This window comes from Natrix helvetica (genome assembly GCF_964273705.1).
Source record: "Natrix helvetica genome assembly, chromosome: 12".
NCBI classification, from domain to species: domain Eukaryota; kingdom Metazoa; phylum Chordata; class Lepidosauria; order Squamata; family Natricidae; genus Natrix; species Natrix helvetica.
In genome coordinates, this window is record NC_138556.1 from 4,327,950 (window position 1) to 4,349,236 (window position 21,287).

Here is a 21,287-nt window from a genome sequence, read left to right on the forward strand (position 1 = left end):
GATTTTGCCTCTCGCCCGCCGAAGAAAGCGCCAAGGAGGGCAGGAGCAGCGGCGGCGGCGGCGGCGCAATTGCGCGATCGCCCTTCGCAGGCAGCCTCGTCCGCTTGGGGTTCCCGGCCCCCCAAAGACTCCGGGCAGCTCTTCTCTCTTTTTGGCGTGGGGGGAAGCGGCGTTTCCGCTCCTGGGATCGAGCAAAGGCGGCGGCGGCGGCGGAGAAGGAGGAGGAGGAGGACTGCGTGGCTTCGCCTTCCTTTGGTCCAGGCAGGGCCGAGTCCGCTCCGGGGATTTCTCGGCCGGCCGAGCGGGAAGGAAGCAAGGAAAGCAGGCAGGCGCAGGAACCAGTGCGCCCCCCTCTCCGCCCGCTCTCCCCTTCCCCAGCCTGCCCAGCCTCGGGGGCCCCTTTTTCTTTCGCCCCAGCGGGGCCGGGAAGCCAAGCCAACATGGAGGTGGAAGATGCGGATTGCTCGCTGCGGCGCCTTCCGTGCGGGCTCCTTTTGGAGGAGGAGAGCAGGCGAGGCTGAGCTGCTTCCCCCGGCCTCTCGTCGTCGTAGCTGGAGGAGGAAGAAGAGGAAGAGGCTGCGGCTGCGGCTCCGGAGCCTCCTCGGAGAGCCCCCCAAACCAGGCCCGGACCTTTCCCCCTCCCGCTCTCGGTTCTCCCCCTCCCCTCCAAGGTGGGCCCAGAATTTCTGCCCCTCTCCAAAAAACGCAGCCGCCTCTCCGGAGCGCCCTGGGACGCTCCCCTCCCTCTCTCCCCTTTTGCAAGCCCCCCTCCCTCCCTCCCTTGGCGGGTGGGCTTGTTTTTTTTTGGCAAGGGGAGGGGTTTAAAACCTGCCCCCCCTCCCAGGATTCGGATTTTTGGCTTGTCCCGGGAAAGGGGCGAAGAGCGAGAAGAGGACTCGGATTGCGGGGATTCTTATTTTTATAAATATTATTATTTTGATTATTGTTGTTTTTGCCAAGGCCGTTTTGATCCCCATTACGACCCGCCAAACAGAGGAATGACGCCTGGCGTCGGAGGGGGGTCCCTGGCCTTGGTGAGGAGGGGGCTCCTGCTGCTGCTCTGCATCGCGCTCTGCCTGCGGCCAGCAAATGGAAAAAGTGAGTCTTGGCGGGGCGGGGGGCTCTGTGGGGAGGGGAGGGGGGCCCGTCTGGGCTTTTGAGTTGGGGAAATGGGGGGGAGGCAGTGCGAGGGGCGCGGAGATGGGGAGCCAGGCGGGGGTCTCCCTTGTTGGAAGCGGGCTCCCCAAACGCGCGTGGACGCCCCCCTCGGCCCCTTCCCCCCTCGGCCGGGAAGAGCGGGCTTGGCTTGCCCCTTTTGAGGCTCTGCATTCCCGGCCTTGTTTTGGGGTGGGTGGGGGCTCCTTTCCCACGACCCCTTCCCCCTAGAAAGCTCTTCTTCCCAGCCTGGCTGGACTGGCCACAGGCGGAGAGGAACTCTGGGTCTCTGGGTATGTGTGTGTTTGGGGGAGGGGGTTCCTGGCCCCGCCGCCCCCTTCCAGCAGCCCTCAGGGGCCTCCGGGCGACCCAGCCGGCCTCCCGCGCAAGGCAACCGGCTCGGCTTTCCCCGGGGGCGGCTTGGAGACGCCCGGCGAGCCCGGCCGTTGCGTAAACAAGCCGAGCGCGCCGGCACCTGGAGCGCTGCCACCCGGCGGCGCTGGCGGGGCGACCCTTGGAGACCCCAACAGCCGGCAGCCAAGCCGGGCCGGGCTTTCGCAATCCACCCCCCCCCGCTCCTCCCCCCAATAAAGCGCCAGCCCCGCTTTATTTTATTTGGGGGGGGTCTCTTGTGTCGGAAAGGGCGCAAAGGCAGGCGAGGCAAAACATTTGGGTGCTTCCAACCAGCCCAGGCGGAAAAAGCCTCTTTTGCGGAGAAAGATTATTTTGGGGTGGGGGTGGGGAGTGGAACGACTGTTGAACCTCAAGGGGACCCTGGATGCTTTGGGTGGGAGGAATTGAATCCCCCCCCAAACTCCCCTTTGCTTCCCTCTGTGCAACGAATCAAGCGCGGGAGAAAGGAAGAGTGTTTTTTTTTAAATATATAACTCGTTTGTTTATACGCAGAGGTAGAAGTTGCAATTAAAAGGTTACTCAGTGAATACTCATCGTCCAAGCTCTCCGGGGCTGATGAGAGTAGGAAAGGCGGTGGATGCCTCTTTGTCCTCCTCTCTCTCTCCTCCCGCCCCCCTTGAAATGTTTTGATTTTTTTTTTCTTTTTTGGAAAGACAAAAGAGGGGGAGAGAATTGGGCAGGGCCCTGTTTGGTGCAATTCTCTCTCTACCCTTAGACAGCTGGTAGCTTCATGCTTGAGCAGAAGGTGTGGGAGAGAGAGAGAAAAAAATCCTGCATGACCTCCCTGTAAAAGGAGAGGGGGAGGGGGTTTGAGAGAGAGGACAACTTTCTTTGGTGGTTTGTGAATCAATAAAATGGGTGGAGAAAGTGACACCCTCCCAGATTGTTGGTGTGTGTGTGTGGGGTTAGGATGTCTTTCCCCTTGGCCCTGGTAGGAAGCAAAGAGAAGCTACCTCTTAGGTTCAACAACAGGGTCAGTGTGTAAGTGTAGCTCCTTGGGGTTTTGTGGGGGGCAAAGGGTCTTTGCACATTTGAACATTTTTGGGAGGTCTAAGCCCAATTCTGGCAAGTGTTTGACCTTAGGGACAAGTGCCTTGATGGCTGTTTTGGGATGACAAGGTCAAAATGTGAGTCATACATCACATTTCTAAAATAGAGTTGCTCCACCTCAGCTTCCCAATGACTCCCCCCCCCCCGCCCCAGCTTCCTTCTCCCCGTGTTTTTCTCTCCAAGTTTAATCTTCGACTGCACGTAAGGATTTAGGCCAGGCCCCAAAAAGAAAAAAACAACGACAACTGCAAAACTTTAATCCGTTTAGCATTGGAGTAAAATGAGAAGTAGGCAAGTAAACAAACATGAGTGCAGGGAAATCGTGACTGCCTCTGCGTAGAAGCCCCATTGATTTCGGTGTCTAAGCGGCATGCTCGAGCTTTTGATGATTAAAAAAAGATTATCCTGTTAGGTGTAGTTCTTTTAAAGTACAGTACGAGCATAAAAATGGCATTTTATTCGCTGTTGTTATTGATCTCGTTAAGATGTTTGAGAACTGTTTTCTTAAACAACGGCATTGCCAGCAAAACAACAACCCCAGGGTTGAGACAACTGCATTAAAATATTCATTAATCTGTAAAAAAAATCTTAATAAGCAGAGTGAATTGTTGGGAAATGAATATGTGCTTACAATGGATGAAAAAAAAATGAAAACACGTTGGTTGGCCGATTTGTTTTGTGGCTTTAAGAAAAATAATCCCACAATCTCTTGAAAATAGAACACCTCCCCTTCCCACTCCCACCCCAGTGCACTACTTCTCATTGTAACACAAGGAACATCTAGTCTTAGTTTTATGCGTGTGTAGTGTTTTTTTTTTTCAAATACATAGAATGTGTCATAGCTAAACTCCCTCTTCCATTTTCGGTCATAAGAAGTCATGCATTCCTAAATAGGAATATACAAGAGTTGGAACCAAAATAATATGGAAAGGCTGCCTCTGTGATCTTCAGTTATTATAGTTTTTAAATCTAAGGTATGAGTGGTAGGTAAAACAGTAATTAAGATGTCAGTGAGAGAGGAAGGGGGGATCCTGGCTTGTCCTCTTACAGGAGAGGCATCCCTGAAAGGGAATGAATTTCCATCGCAGGTTTGACCTGGTTTGCTTTCAAAGGCCTTCAAGAAAATCCTTAAAAGTTGCTGACTTGGTTTTGACCCTCCGTTGTAATTTGGGGCTGTGGATTGTACGTGCTGTTGTCAAATGTCATTTTTGGTTGAATTGTTTGCATCCCTCACCTGGGTAGGCAGCGGTGTTTAATGCCCAAAATGATTTTCAATAAAATATTAAAAGCTTGTTTTGCCGGAGTGTTTGAGGGCATCATTGTTTGTGGAATCCAACGAAAAACACTATTTTTGCATAAGGTGGTTTTCCTTTGCACTCCAGGGCTGTGAGTGGCTCCCAACCTTTGGGGGGACCAGGGACTAGGTTCTGCATAGAGAGTTTTTTTCCTTGGATCCAGAGGGGTGTGTGGTTTTGTCTGTTGCCTGCATCCCGTGGATGGGGCATCTCTTGTTTGGCCTGGTTTCTGGCATGCCACGGACCACTGCCAGTCCACGGGGGGGTTGTTGGGGACCCCTACTCTAGAGAGCAGTTTTTATATTTATTCATTGCTGTAGAAATTCTTCGTCTGTCTTGGTGAATTTACCAGTAGAGTTGAGTTGGCATTTTAAGCCAATTTTCTCCCTTGTTTTATTGAGTGGGGTGACTTGTAAGTGGGGCAGCTATAATTCAGTTGTGGTTTGGTGACCTAAAATTGTGTTACTTTAATAGAGTGCGTTTCAGCTCTTTCGTGTGGGATCTCTCTAGTGTTGGGCACTTAGTAAAAACCCTTAAAGCTGTAATTGTGTGTGCATGTGTGTAGTATCAACATCAATATCTCTTAATGCGCTCCGTTGATAAAGCAAATAGGGTTAGTCTGAGTGAGTGAGCCAATCGGCTAAATTCCCAGCGTAATTTAGATACAGGAGTATAAAATGGGTTTGACACTAAAGGAATTGTTTTGCTTTTCCGGAATCTAATTGATAGAGGGACTGGGGAGATTTCTTTGGAAAATTGCTGAAGACACTTTGCCAAGAGATACAAAGGAGAGCAATACACATACTTTCCTAGGAAATCGGGCCTTGTGGTCTTTTGTTTGCAAACGAACGATATTTGGGCTTAACCTTGGAGACTGCCAAGTGTTTGGTTACCTTAGGACAACTGCTTGTTTTGTTGTTAAGAAAGACACGTCAAGGATAGTTGCGCTAAAATTTTAAGAGCAAATATTATTAGCAGGGAATTATAATGGCTGCCTTTATTGTGCAAAAACACCATTAAGAATCTGCTCCAGATATTATGGTGGCAAAGGAATAGAAGCCATTGAATGCATGAGAAGATGTAGTAAACCATCTCATATTAGATGCAGCAGCTGGTAAGGCATGGAGGGATTGGCATGCCTTAAGAATTTGAGAATTTTCTGCATGTTTATATCCCATTGATAGGATTCCTCCTTTAAGCCACATCGATATAATTCTAAAACTCCCCTATCTGTAACTTTTAACTGGCTGAAATGGGGCGTCTTTGGGGCAAAGCACTTTTTCAACCACAGTACCTCAAATGGACCCATTTACAGAATGCGTCTAAAATCAAGGATTACCCTTTGGCAAATTTTATAAAATATGACATAAAATCATCAAGTATTCTGACATTACTGACGCTAAAACATTTTCTGTACAAGCCCAATCTGGCCTGCTTTCAAAACAGATGCCTTTCTGAATATCTCGTTGAATTTTTAAGAACTTTTCAAGTAAGTTAGAAGCTTTGCTGTTGTTGAAGGCTTTGAGGAATCTGGTAAGGAAACATTTCTGAAGAGAAAGCCAAAAGGTCTGGAAAGGGAACTTGGGGGTCTTCTAGTCCAACCCACCCTGTTCAAGCAAGGTCACGAGCTGTCTAGTCTTTTCTATGGTTCTCTGCTGTTGGTAAATCCTGATTCACATTTTTAGAGTCAAATCATAATGCCTGGGCTGATCTAAAATAACACTTTTCAAGTAATTAGTAGATATATAAGTGATTTTTTAAAAAAGTAAAATATTCTCCCAGTTTCCCCACTTGAAAGCAGCTTTAAGTAGATTTGTGATCTATTCTTAAACGGCTGTAATTGTTGACCTAAGCCACAATTAACATGATCATGGTTTGTGAAATCGATCCAGGAAGTTTCATAATTATTATGTAAGCTATTGGAATAATACAGGTAGTCCTTGAGTTACAACCATTCGTTTAGTGACCGAAGGTACAGCAGCACCGAGAAAAGGAGTTATGAATGTTTTTCACACTTATGACTGTAGCAGCATCCCCAGGGTCATGTGAGCTTGGCGAGTAATTCATATTTATGACGGTCGTAGTGTCCCAGGGTAATGTGATCCCCCTATGACAAGCAAAGTCAATTGGGGGTGGAGGTGGGGAGCCAAATTCACTGCTTAACCATGTTACTAACTTAACAACTGCAGTGATCACTTAACAAATACGGCAAGGCAGGTCATTAAACGGGGCAAAACTCACTTAACAAATGTCTCATTTAGCAATAAACATTTTGGGCTCAGTTGCAGTTGTGAGTTAAGGACTACCTGTACTTTAACTCTTTACGAACATTGGAGTATCCTAAAATGCTTAGCCAGGTTATACTAAAATCCACATATGTTCAAAACCTGCGATATATACTCTGGTTACTACGCAGAGCATGAAAATACTTGTTTCATCATCAAGTTTATAAATACTGAGCGCTGGAATGTTCTCCACTATTTCATCATACTTCCTTAAAACAACCGTAGTACTAAAAACATTTCAAAACATTTTTGCGGTTGTACCTTTTTTCAAGATAATATTTTTTAAGTGTTGCTTTCTAAAATAATTGCTGTAAATGTTATAAGGAGCATGAAGCGGAATTCATTTATTTAATTGTTGTGGATCTAGATAAAGGCAATATACATTGTTTACAGAATTTACAGAGACTGCATTTGCTGGCGTGAATGATGTAGACCAGGGGTAATCTAATCTTGGTGACTTTAAAGGCCTGTGGACTTCAACTCCGAGAATTCTCCAACCAGAATTCAACTTTTGGTAGTTGAAGTCCACAGGCCCTTAAAGTTGCCAAGATTGGACACACCTGATGTAGACTAAATGTGCAATGGAAGTATGATAGTTACGCGATTCCTACTTTATAGTAAGTTACAATAAATGAAGAGGAGGCACAATTAAGATGGAAAGCCGACAGTCCAGTTTTAGACCCGAAATCCACGTGAACAGCATGAGCTCCCGTCCTCGCGCCAGCTACTGCCAGCCTAGCTGTTCGAAAGCATGCAAATGCAAGTAGATAAATAGGTACCACTTCACTGGGTAGGTAACAGGGCTCCATGACATCATGCTGGCCACATGACTGTGGAAATGTCTTCGGACAACACTGGCTCAATGACCTTGAAATGGAGATGAGCACCATGACTGAGTCAGCAATGACTAGTGGAATAAAATCTGCAGTCTTTTACCTTTATTTTTTTACAATAGGTAAAGGCAGGAGAGATAGATAGACAGACATAGATGATAGATAGATGATAGATAGATGATAGATAGATAGATAGATAGATAGATGATAGATAGATGATAGATAGATAGATAGATGATAGATAGATAGATAGATAGATAGATAGATAGATAGATGATGGAGATGTAGGTAGCTACGTAGGTAGGTAGATACAAATAGATAGATACAGATAGATAGGATTATTACCACTTCACTGTTGTTTGTTTGTACACTGAGAGCTTATGCCCAAATTCCTTGTGTGTCCAGTCACATTTGGCTAATACAGAATTCTATTCTAAAAAAATAAATAGATAAAAGAGTTGATTAGTTTGTTGTAGCTTGTTTGGTGGACATGCAAAACTAAAATGGCAAATCGTATACCAGTGTCTTGTATGAGTATGAAATATTGGATATTGAATAGTACGGTATGAAATGTTTTAAATCAAATTTAGTATGGTGGAGTAGCATAAGGGAATTTCTGATGGCTTATTATTTGAGAATTCCACGAAACTTTACAAATATTTGTAGTTGCTGGGGAGTTGGAAGTCCCGAACGGTTGGAGTAGACCAAACTCCTTAGGCAGTGAATTTGTTGCACCACAGCAGGTGTAGGCCTTGACTTAGAACCATTTATTTAGTGGCCATTCGCCGTAACAATGGCAGAAAGCAAGACCCACTTAATGACCGCATGATTGTTTAAATTGCAGCAATTTGCACTAAAAGCTTCATAAAATGGGCCGTGACTCATTTAACAATTGCCTTGCTTAGCAACAGAAATTCTGATCCCAGTTGTCGTAAGTAAGGACTCCCGCATCCAGTGAAAGGAAGCTTCTGCAGAACAAGGGTCTCAAACCGGAGGTGATCAGTCTAGGCTAAGTATCTTCCTTTGGAGATGAAATTGTGTGTTTTCTTCCACTTAAGGAGCTGACCTGACCCCGGGCAGATACAAATCACATCTCTTTCCTTTTGATTTTCTTCCATCCCTTTTTCCTGGACTTCGCTTGTACACGAGGCCAACAAATAGAAGTTATGGGGAGAATGTTATCATGTGGAGCCCTGTGATTGATGAACTCGCGTGATAGTTGTGTTTACTTGGAAGTGTGAACTGAGAATGCAGTCGTAAGGGCCAAGACTTTCTCGAGCCTCTGCTGTGTTTGGAAGCTCGTGGAGGAGGAAGAGAAGGAAGAGGAGGAGGAGGGGCACGGCCTTTCTGGGATAGGAGGTCCAGGAGAGCCTAGAGCTGTGGTTGTGGTGTTTGTGCGAGAGGCCAAGCAACCTGCTGCTTGATGCACTCGGCTGCGCCACATCTGCAAACACAGCGCTGACCTCCTGACTCCTTCCTATCTTCACTATTTAAACAGTCTTGGCTATTAAAACAAAATGCAAAGCAGTGACACTCTTGTTTTCTAAGCTTCCCAGATTTCAAACAAGGCTGAGGATGTAGCAATCGCAGTTGTGGTAGCCTCAGCAATTTCCGCTCCCTACCGTGGGTGCTAAAAGGTTGGCGAACTCTCTCTCAGTTTTCTATATGCTTGCATAAACATGATCTGAAATGGGACCTCTTCCTCCACACAAATCCTACCAATATTTAAAAAGGACCCAATTAAATAAAAACCAAAGGAGGCAAAAAGAGGATGCTAGTCCATTGATTTATAGGGGGAAGGGATCCAAAAACTTAAGTATTCGTAGGTGGCAAAACTAGGGGAAAGCTTTAGGATCATCCATCATTGGAAGGGGAAATTTTTAGTTGGGTCTTTCAATCAATAGGATGATGTGAGGCCTTTGCAAGGTCTTGATAAGACCCATCTTGGAGTACCGCATCCAGTTTTGGTTGCCACCATATGGAATGGACTCCCAAAGGTACTTTTTCAAGACGTTCTGGTTTTTCTTTGAAGACGTTTCGCTTCTCATCAAAGAAGCTTCTTCAGAAAAAAACAGAAAGTCCAGTTGGCCTCTTGAAAAAAGTACCTTTGGGGAAACCTTGACCTGCATGGCTGAGAATTTCCATTGGCATTTGGAATGGAGTGTTGAAGAGACATGGATGCGGGAACTTAGTTTATGCCTAAATAACAGTTCAAGGCAAAACATTGTAAACATAGTTGAATTGTTAAACTGATTCTTGAGTAACCTATTAGTTTTTAAAGTCTTCTCATTGCAGCCCCACGGGCCTAGTCCCGTGATGGCGAATCTATGGCACGCATGCCAGAGGTGGCGCACGGAGCCCTCTCTGTGGGCAGACGTGCCATCGCCAGCTGCTCTTCTGGTTTCCAGTGGGCACACCAGTTGGTCTTTGCGGGTCGTTTGCCTTTTGGGGGCCGTTTTCGGGGCCATTTCAGGTTGTTTTTCAGACCGAAAATGGCCCCAAAACCCAACCTGAAAATAGCCCAGAAAACGGCCCAAAAAACTGGCACAAACAGGTGAAAACCAGGCGTGTGTATGCCAGGCAGCTGGTCTTTGGGTTCTGGTGTTTTGGCGCATGCTCATAGACGCACATTCCAGTTTGGGCACTCGGTTCCGAAAAGGATGGCCATCAGTGGCCTAGCCGGTTGCGTTCCTAGCATTCAGGGTTCATCTTTTGAGAGTTGTGATAGTGATTCAGGTCTTGAGATTGGATTAGTACATTGAAGGTTCAACAATAATAAGAGTTGGAAGATATCGTGAAGGTCTTCTAGTCCAACTTCCTGTTCAAGCAGGAGACCTTGTACCATTTCAGACAAATGGCTGTCCAGTCTCTTCTTAAAAACCTCTAACTTCTGGAGTCAAGTTGTTCAACGGATTATTACTATTTTTTTTTTTACTGCCTGGAAATTTCTCCTTATTCTAGGTTGGATCTCTAATGATCTTCCATCTGTTAATTCTTTTCCTGCCCTCTTTGGAGAATAGGATAAACCAATTTAGTTGTATTTAAGTACGATGACAATAAAGATTATATTATATAAACCCTCTTTTCTGTGATAGCCCATCAAATATTGGAAGACTGCTATGTGTCACTTCTAATCCTTCTCTTCATTAGACTAGACATGTCTAGTTCTAGCTAGATATCTAGGTTTAGCAGCTAGACCAGCGGTTCTCAACCTGTGGTTCGCGACCCCTTTGGGGGGGTCAAATGACCCTTTCACAGGGGTGACCCCTAAAACCATCAGAAAATTGCAAAATTACAGTTATGAAGTAGCAACGAAAATAATTTGATGGTTGGGGGTCACCACAACATGAACTGTATTAAAGGGTCGCGGCATTGGGAAGGTTGAGAACCACTGCTCTAGACCCATGATGGCGGATCTATGTCAGGTGTGCCATAGGTGGCATGCAGAGCCCTCTCTGCGGGTACGCCAGTCGTTACCCCAGCCAAGCTCCACCACGCATGCGTGCATGCCTCCCAGTGGCCAGCTGGTCTTCGGGTCTCTGCCACGCATGCGCGCTGGTGCATGCACGGGGGGGGGTAGGGTGCATGCACAGCTCGCATTGCATTTTGGGGCCTGTTGTGGTGCCCCGGCGCCCTCTTTTAGCTTCCAGGTTAGTACAGGAGGCTTTCCAGGCCCAAAATGGGGCGTTCCCCCCCTCCCCCGGCTATACACATTGCATTATGGGTGCATTATCATGCACGCACACACTTTTGACACACAACGACAAAAAGGTTAGCCATCACTGCTCTAGATTCCTTGTCACGTTTAAAAAAAATTGAGAATGTATTTGCTTTTGGTTGAGAACATATGTTGCAAGATACCACCAGTGGAGGGGAACTTGAAATGACATCTCTTTGGAAATTCAAACCAATGTGTTGATCTGGCCCGAACAAGGCCTGCCTTTGTGGGAACAGGTGGAAACTAAATGCTGTAAGAGCTTTCTTTGTTTTGGAGTTTCTATTGTACTTACACCTGAGTTGAGGAAGATGGTGAGTACCAAAAGGCACCCCCTGCAGGAGCCGAAATGTTTCTGTTTCCTAGTAACTAGATAGTTTGGTATGGTCAGGTCTGTTTGTTCTGTTTTTGCAATTCCCAGAAGTAAATCGTAGATTTAGTGGAGGGCCTACTCTGAGGAAACGAATGTGAAGAGAGGCAGATTGGGTGAAGTGGGCCTCCAGTTCTTTGGAGTTGTTTGAAATGTGGCAAGAATGAATCCCACCAGATCAGAGAAGGCAAATTGCAATGATGGAGGTAAACGCTCAGGTAAAAATGAGTGTTTTGCATCCCGGGTTCAATTGAGTTCTTAAAAATGCTTGAAACGCCACGGTGTGTCACAAATAGTCCGTGGCTTAACAACAGTTCATTTAGTGACGGTTCAAAGTTTTACAATGGCATCGAAAAACAGGACTGATGGCTATTTTTCATACTTGACTGTTATGGTATCCCCATGGTTGGCAACTGACTCATATTTATGACGGTTGCAGTGTCCCACGGTCAGGTGATCTCCTTTTGCGACCTTCTGAGAAGCAAAATGAATGCAGAAGCTCAAATTCACTTAACCACCGTGTTACTAGTTTAACAACTGCAGTGCTTCGCTTAACACCTCTGGTAAGAAAGGTTGTAAAATGGGGAAAAGCTCACTTAACAAATGTCTCACTTAGCAACAGTAATTTTGGGCTGAATTGTCATAATTTGAGACTACCTCTACTGATGGACTTCTGCTTCCTTCACCATTTACTTCATTACCCCAAATCACTTCTCAAAAAGTATTGTCAGATTTTGAGGACTGGTAGTAAAGTCCCTTCCTTCACCATTGAGGTAAATTCAGATGGTTGCTGAAAAACTCTGTTATTTTAAAAACAACAAATTGGTGTTATTTGTTGTTATAAAAACAACAAATCATTGAATGATCTTTGTTATTTTAACAGGTTACTTATTCTTGGTGATTTCATCATTTTTTTCTTCATAGGAAGACATTTGAGAGATTTTTAATATATTTCAGTCTACCCGGCAATCATTAAATCTGTTTAAATATCTATGTTGTGGTAGGTAAAGGATTTGCGTGTAGATAACCTAATAAAAGCCAGTTTTGGGTAATTTATCCAGGTTTGGAAAGCACTGTTTTATATTCTAATGCTCCAGTTGCCACATTTCAGTCACTTCTGGAGCAACAGATAAGAGAGAAATATTGCCAGAATGCAGAAATGATTATCGTTTGTACTCAAATACGGTTCAGGAAGCCCAAATATTTTCCTTCAAGGGCAATTTAGAAAGATATAGGCAATGAAGCATATGTTTAAAAATCTCTGTAAAGAATAAATACCTCTTTAAAAAACTCAGCCAAGAAAAAGCAGCAAGGAACTGCATCTCAAACAGGTTTCTGTTGATTTATTAGCTTGCTTAGGAAAGTGAACAATTAAAAAGAATTTCCACCGAGTCATTTAATAGACACATGCTGGTATCGGGACTTTCATTTTATTTATTACAATTTTATCTCACTTTACAAAATAATAGCCCTCTCCAAAGATCCTATAGTTTACGCAAGTGTAAATAAACACGCAGGAAATAGATTAAAATAAATGTCTCTACGATCCTTTCTAGAGTAGTTTGGTGACCAGAGTTTTTGTGGGAAGGAAAATCCAGTTGAGCAGGTAGTGAATTAATGCATTCCAGACGCAGCCTTTGTGCCTCTGAAAAGTTTATTTACAGTTAGTCCTTAACTTATGAGGACAATTGAGCCTGAATGTATGTTGCTAAGTGAGAAATTTGTTAAGTGAGTTTTGCCCCATTTTTCTTGCCACAGTTGTTAAGTGAATCACCCCAGTTGTTAAATTAGTAGCACGGCTTTTAAGTGAATTTGATTTCCCCAATTGACTTTGGTCCTCAGTAGGTTCCAAATTATATGACTCTGGGACACTGCGTCCGTCATAAATATGAATCGATTGCCAAGCCACGTAACCATCAGGATGCTGCAATGGTCATAAGTGTGAAAAATGGTCCTAATTCACTTTTTTCAATGACGTAACTTGGAATGGTCACTAAATGAATTGTAAGTTGAGGATTACCTGTATTCATTTATTAAATATATAATGCTTGCCCATCTCTGATAGACAATAGACAAAACATAATATCCCAAAGTGCTTTGTTTATATTAATATTGTGTAGGAATTGATGTTCCAGCTTTTAAAAAAAAAATCAGGCTGCAGCTTCACTAATGTTAAAGAAGGCTGGTGTGTGTGTGTGTGTGTGTGTGTGTGTGTATTTGTATATTTACATGTAGTCTTTGATTTCTGACTGCAATGGAGCCTGCTGATTGTGCAAGTCGTACGTCGTGACAATTGTTAAAACGAGTCTACCCACACAATTGACCTGATTTTACAACTGTTTTTATATCAGTCATTAAATGAATCAGTGGCTTGTCAGGGACCAGTTTTGCCAAAAATCAGAAGTTAATGCCAGTTTTCAGCAAAAAATCTCATAAAAGATGGTTGCACGGTTGCAGGATCTGCAAACGTCTGTAAATGCAGCCCTCTAAAAGCACAGTCTCTGCCACTGGGGCGGTTGGCCCTCTTCTAAATTTTGGAACTGGGTTATATGTACTCCACTCCTACCCCCACCCCCTTCTTGGGAGGTCCATCATAACTTTGAATGGTTGTTAAGCTAATTCTCCAAAGCATCTGAAGGCAGGACAAGAAGCAATGGATGAAAACTAATCAAGGGGAGAAGCAACTTAGAACTAAGGAGATACTTCCTAATAGTAATGACAAATAATCAGTGGGACATCTTGTCTCCAGAAGTTGTAGGTGCTCCATCACTGGAGGCTTTTAAGAAGAGACTGGACAACCATTTCTCTGGAAACGGAGTAGGGTTTCCTGCTTGAGCAGGGGGAGTAGGAGACCTCCAAGGTTCCTTCCACCTCCGTTGTCCTGTTACTCTGTTAAATTGACCCCCTTCTGCGCGACAGCCCCTCAAATATTGGAACCTTTCTACCATGTCTCTCCTAATCCCGCAGAATACGAGAAGCAATGGCGGAAGCCTTGGACATTTTTGTTCGAGTCTTGGGGTGGAGGTGTTGGGGACCACGTGGTCTGAATAGCTGAAATTCCTGACCCTCTTAAGATAAAAGAGCTCCCGCGTTCGTGCAAGTTCCCTTTTTTGCAAGGCGTCGTAAACATTTCTTTTCCACTTCCTGAGGGGCTCCTTGCGAGATTTATGGGGGTGGGTGATGGGTCTTGGAGCAGAAGGTTTGTTTCCATTTCCCTTTGGTATGTAAAGGCCGCGTCTTTGAAGAAAGAATACTTGTTGTGATGTTGTGAGGCCACAAAGGGGGGGTCTGCCTTGGCCATTCAGCTATTTGAGGGGCAGTTGGCAGGGTGTGTGTGTGTGTATGTGTGTGTGTGTGTGTGTGTCCGTCCTGCATTTTTTATCTTGGGTTGACACGGCAAGCAAAATTGACCGCAAAATCGACCGTGTCGGTAGAGTTAGGGTCGGGTTCAATGCAACCAAATGGAGATTTGTATGATTGCGTTTGCATTTTGTGTATACGTGTGTGGGGTTGCATGCCTGTGTGTATTAATGGCATTTTTGAAAAGGGTGAAAAGTGTAAGTAACAAAACAAGTACGCAAAGATAGAAAGTAAGAAAAAGAAAAAGGACGGAAATGAATCACACAGTTTGTGTGATTGTATTTGTATTTTTGTAATATGTGTGTGTGTGTTAATGGAATTTTTCAATATGGTAAAAATGATACAAAAGAAGATAGAACAAACAAGAAACAGAAAAATAGGCAAAGGTGGACAATAAGAAAAAGGGAGTAAATGATCACACGCGCATAAAAATATCTCTTCCATCCTTCTTTCAATTTATTGAGTAATTGTCATCTTAATCTTTTCCCCAATTTTTTAATCCCCAAATCTGGAAACTTTCCATTTGATCTTTTCTTCTTTCAACAAAAGGTCCATATAAGGTTTCTTGTCCTTCAGAAAAGTCTGTCATTTCTTTCCTCTGACGAAACTGGTCTATTTCGCCATTTTTGCAAGTTCAATTTGTTTTATAATCCAGTCTTTCATCATAGATACAATATTTTTTCTTCTTCTACAACTTTTTGTGTACCATAATTTTGCTGCAGTTAACCATCTACAACAGGGGTGTCCAAACTTGGGAACTTTAAGACTTGTGGACTTCAACTCCCAGAATTCCCCAGCCAGCCATGATCTACAATATTAACTTCCTGCATTTCTTTTCAAATTACTTGTCCATAAAACCTAGTAGGAATAATGTTACATCCACCGTACGATAAATAAGTAAAGAATAATACAGGTAGTCCTCAACTTACAACAGTTCTTTTAGTGCACTGGAAAAAATGAAAGAAAATCGCCTAAATTTGTGTGTGTGCGTGGGGGGAAGACTTATGATCATTTTTCATACTTATGACTGTTGCAGCACAGTTACAATCTTTGTAGCCACCCCCATGATCATGTGGACAGTTCAGACAGTTGGCAGCTGGTTCATACTTACGACGGTTGCAGTGTCCCGGGGTCATGCAGTCCCCTTTTGCAACCAGCAAAATTAACAGGGGAGCCAGATTCGCTTAACAACAAGGTTGCTAACTTATCGTCTGCAGGGATTCACTTAACAATCATGGCAAAATGGGGCCAAACTCACTTAACAAAGGTCTCACCTAACAAAAGAACATTTGGGCTCAATTGTGGACGTAAGTCGAGGACTGCCCATATTCCAGTTTCATCCGGGTGTTAGTTTGCAATATCTTTTGGCATCATTGTATGGACTTGCACCTTATTTATTTTATTATATTATATTATATTATATTATATTATATTATATTATATTATTATATTATATTATATTATTATATTATATTATATTATATTATATTATATTATATTATATTATATTATATTATATTATATTATATTATATTATATTATATTATATTATATTATATTATATTATATTATATTATATTATTATATTATATTATTTATTTTATTTTATTTTTTATTATTTTATTTTATTATTTTATTTTTTATTTTATTTATTTTATTTTATTTATTTATTTTATTTGCTTTTCACAAGTTGCTCCGTGTGAGATGTGTTGAGTTATCTCCACCATCACGATTAAAACCATACAACTTTGCACCCCTGACTCTTCGGGAAATGTTTTATTATAGGCTAGTTAGAGTCGAAAGTTGATGGAGACAAACTCAATTTTCTCCCTTTTTTTTTCTTTGCTCCAACTACTTGCAACCATATTGCTTTTATTTCCTTCCAAAGGGCTATATGGCAGAAGTTTCTTTGAATGTTGTTTTGGGGGTTTTTGGGGGGGAGGGGAAGGGAGCTACTTGGGGGGCGGGGCTTAGAATTGCATTGTTTTTGGTGCTCCTTGCAAATGTTATTGCTGAGACAATCTTGGGATTTCGTCTTTTCTCTCAAGAAATTCTACCCGAGTTCCTTTCCACACAGTGTTACACACACACACACACACACAGAGTGTTATCTTGGGAGTCATCATTAATTGGTTCCGGGAGGCACGATGACAACCAAAAACAATGAGTACCAAACACATTTTTCCCATAAGGAATAATGTAGTGAGTCACGAGGCAGGTGACACTGGCAAGTTCTCACTTGTGCGTCGAGTACCAAACAAACAATGACTGCAGGACAAACTTTTTGCATCAAAATGCGTTGAGTACCAAATTCAATGCAGTTTTTTGTGTGTGTGTGTGTCGCACACGCACACGCACACACATACTGCCTTTATTATTTTTACAAATAACTCAAGGTGGCAACATATCCAACACATCTGCTTCCTCTTATTTTCCTCACAACAAACAACCTGTGAGGTGGGCCTGGTTGACAGAGTGGAATTGGCCCAAAGTCACCCAGCTGGCTTTCATGCCTAAAATGGGATTTTGAACTCACCGTCACCTAGTGATTGGTCCAAAATCACCCCGCCAATTTTCATTCTTAAAACAGGACTAGAACTCACTGTCTCCTAGTGATTGGTCCAAAATCACTGAACTGGCTTTCCTACCGCGGGGGGTGGTGGTCTAGAACTCACTGTCTCCCAGTTTCTAGCCTGGTGGCTTAGCCACTAGACTAAATGGGCTGTTAGTCTTTTTCTGTGATCTTTTCCCTTTCAACATATTTAAGATGCTATTAATGTTGTCGTGGCCTTGTTGAGAGATAACAGTAACCCACAAATCACTGGTTTAGAGATAAAGCAAACAGCTACATCTAGCAAGATGCTCAGGTATTGTTTCATATTTGTACGGTAGTGTTGGGGTGTTTTTTTAAAAAAATCAACACAATTTAGTGCCTCGGGGATATGAAATGGCCGTGACATGGCCTTAATCCCTGGACGGGTTTGTTTGTCTAAGTAGAAATTTTATGTTGCTTTGTTATTGTTTATGGTTCATTTTCTTCATTTTGCTTTAATTTGCATGCCACACAAGCCTTGTTCTTCCCCATATGTGGGGGAGGATTAAATGAAAAGGTAAATAAATGCATTATGGGCTCTTCACTAGGACTTGTATTGCAGTTATTAAAAGTATCAAACTCCAAACTTGAAATAATCTTTTTCTCAGTTCTCCTGGGAAACAAAACAAATAAAAACTATTAAAGAAGAATAAGAACCTAGGGTTATAGGATTCTTGGCTTACAATGAATGAGTTGTGTGTAACGACAATACTGCTGGATTCCCTTCATTGAAATTTTAATGAGCTGATAAACTAGGAATTATTATTTCGAATGCTGCTGACCCTGGTTTCCTTCTCTGTTGTTCCTGACTAACCAAGATGCTGAATAGCAACGCAACCAGGCTTATTGTTCATTGAGGAAATTGGCTAGCTTGAGTGCAATGCAAAGAGTCCTTGACGTATGACTGCAATGGAGTCCAGCAATGACAATCGGAAGTCGAGTTAGTCATTAAGTGGGTTGTTATGGGATTGACTCAATTTTGCAACCTGTTCTGGGGGAAGTAAATGCCAGGTTTTGTCAAATTGTGGTCACAAATCTCTGGGGCGCTGCAAACGGACATAAATACGGCCAGTTGCTAAGTGTTCAAAATATAAACACATGACTAATATGGCTGGGAGTGGCAGCTCCTCTTGGAACTACCAGGTCATAAGTGATGGGTCTATCGTAACTTCGAACAGTTGCTAAGTGAGTGGTCGTAATTCAAGGACTACCTACAGGTGTTTAGGAGGGGCAAAGATAAAGTCCTGTGCCTTCATGTTGTAAGTTAAGTATAGACAGTCTTTGACTTACAGCAGTTCATTTAGTGACTGTTCAAAAGTTACAATGGCCCTGTGGGAAAAAAAAGTGACTCATGACTTTTTTTCACACTTATGACGGTTGCACTATCCCCCCTGGTCACAATTCAGATGCTTGGCAACTGACATGTATTTATGACAGTTGCACTGTCCCAATCGCCTTTTGCAACCTTTTGATAAGCAAATTCACTTAACAACCTTGTAACTAACTTGACAATTGCTACGACTCACTGAATAACCGTGGCAAGAAAGGTGGTAAAATGGGAGCAAAACAAACCTAACAACTGGCTCACTTAGCCACAGAAATTCTGGGCGTAGTTGTAGTCATAAGTCGAGGACTGTACCTGCATCTTGGCTTGCTGTTACAGGCAATCAAACAGAGGATTATCTAGTAAACCGGAATTGCAACCAATCCATGAGTGGGTAGCCATCTAGGAATCCGCAGATGTAATTTCTTTCCGCTGTTGAATTCAAAGCACCTCTTTTTTAATGGTTTAAAGCAGCCGTGTCATTTATAAAGCTTGTGCAGCTGTCCCTGGTTGTTCCCATGTGCAATTGCCAGCGTAGCCACTTTGCTGCGGGGGTGGGGGGGGGGGAGAGATAGCTGGGAGTAGCTTGTGAAGCAGCTAGGATGTGGTGGCTTTAATGATGCGGTGGCTTTAATGATGCTAAAAAAAAGATGTGCTAAAAACGCTGGGTTCCCTCACTAAATGAAATGACAATATGGGCACCTCTGTTGGCTTAGTATGATGTAATGGTAAAGGTTCCCCTTGCACATATGTGCTAGTCATTCCCGACTCTAGAGGGCGGTGCTCATCTCCGTTTCAAAGCCGAAGAGCCACGCTGTCCAAAGACGTCTCTGTGGTCATTTGGCCGGCATGACTAAATGCCAAAGGCACACGGAACGCTGTTCCCTTCCCACCAAAGTTGGTTCCTATTTTTCTACTTGCAGTTTTTACATGCTTTTGAACTGCTGTTGGCAGAAGCTGGGACAAGTTACGGGAGCTCACTCTGGTATGCGGTGCTGGGGATTCGAACCCCAGAACTGCTGACCTTCCTGATCGACAAGCTCAGTGTCTTAGCCACTGAGCCACGACATTCCTGGTAGTGTGATGTACGTTCCAGAAAATGTTCAACAAACTTACCAAATGCAGACACAGCTATTGCCTTGAGCTGCAAAAGTTGCTTTGCAGTTGAACCTTTGTAATCTTTGTAGTTGTTTTTATTTTAATTTTCTTTGTCAACCCAGAATCACTTGTTGAGATGGCGAGCCATATACGTTGGATAAATAAGATAAACGGAGAGCTTTGGAAAGGCATAATTTTCACTGGGAATTGAAACGCTGAAAGAATTTAAAACGCTATGCTGCAAATTTAAGGTTACTTTAGATATGATCAAGTTGCCTTTCTTGATTTTATTGTCTTTTCATGCTGGAGTTGCTTATGAAAATCAAAATTGAACACACCTAGAGGGCACCAGGTTGGAGAATAGCAGCCATGCGTAGTTAAACTCTTGGAATTACTTAGTGGCAAGAAGAAAATCACAGAGTTTGCTTGAAATGCTGAATGAATAACATTATGTTTGATTTTATGCTTTGGAAGACACATCATGGTGTGTGTGTGTGTGTGTGTGTGTGTGTGTGTAAACCACAGTCCAATGAAAACATACGGCAGCCAAAAAGAAACTGTAGCACTCTTTGAACAAGGATTAGATTGTCTTTTTATTACGTTAATTTCAAGGCAAAATAAACAAAAATAAGAACTGACGTATTAGGCAGTCATTAACTAGAGTTGAATGGAAGAATTTTTTTTTTTCCAAAGAAGAAAAACAAGACGCAGAAAAGTGAACTTGGCTAGATAAAGATACAATGGCTGAATGTTAAATATGATTTATGGTATAAAATATTCAAATCTTATTAAACCGTCATATGAACTTCTTTTAAAACTTCTAAATTCAATTTCTCTGTAAGCCAAAGCTTTCCTCGTGGGGAATAAAAGGCTTATTAAACTGTTGGAAAACCGAGAACTGATTTTCCTAGATGAATTTGTACTCATTCTCCCAATGTCGCCCCCCATTGAACTACGGTTTACTGGATAAATCACAGCTGCATTTACCCCCCAAATTAGGCAAAATTTTGGGTTAAAAACAGAAGTAGCTGGATTCACACATGACATTAGGTGCAGAGGAGGGTATTATCTCCAGCAATGGTTGTATTGGCGGTGTGGCCAAGAAGCGGAAACCAACTGAATGATTATGATTTGTAGCTGGCTTGGACTGATGCTTTGGTTCTGCTTTAGCTTAATGCCAGACCGTTACCGGAAGTCCTTGACTTACGGCCAAAATTTCTGTTGCTAAGTGAGACATTCGTTGTGAGCTTTGCCCCATATTATGATCTTTCTTGCTACTGTTGTTAAATGAATCATGGCAGCCGTTACGTTATGGTTGTTGAGTGAATCTGGCTTCCCCGTTGACTTTGCTTGTCAGAAGGTCGCAAAAGTGGATCACATGACCCCAGGACACTGCGACCGTCATAAATAGGAGTCAGTTGCCAAGCATCCGAATTTTGATCACGTGACTATGGGGAAGTTTGAGTGTGAAAAATGGCGATAAGTCACCTTTTTTTCTGTGCCGTTGTAACTTTGAATGGTCACTAAATGAACTACTGTAAGTCAAGGACTACCTGGATTTAGTGTTTTGTCAATCACCCCTAAACTTTTTCCACCTCCAATGTTCCTGTAAAGTGGTATTAAAATTTGATATCTTTTTTTCAGTTTACTTTGGCTCCGTAACTGGACTCAAAAGCGTCAATGCAATAAGTAGAAGCTATGCAGATATTCCTTTTTCTCTATATTCTGTCATATCAGAGAGAGGGTTGTGATTTTGTATTGATCTGGATTTTATGCTAAAGGCCTCAAGATCCTT

General features: G+C 42.9%; 1 protein-coding gene across 3 annotated transcripts in view; it reads left to right on the plus strand.

Moving 5' to 3' along the window:
• Positions 1–745: 745 nt before the first annotated feature.
• Positions 746–21,287, plus strand: part of IGF1R (insulin like growth factor 1 receptor) — a 242,201-nt gene continuing 221,659 nt past the window's right edge. For 2 of the 3 annotated variants that reach the window (XM_081964805.1, XM_081964806.1), the window contains exon 1: positions 746–1,098. In XM_081964805.1, the coding sequence (XP_081820931.1) occupies positions 999–1,098 (100 nt within the window). In that variant the 5' untranslated portion in view covers positions 746–998. Of the gene's footprint in view, positions 1,099–3,390; positions 3,594–21,287 lie in introns of those variants that run through there. The other variant, XM_081964807.1, reaches the window with a different exon arrangement.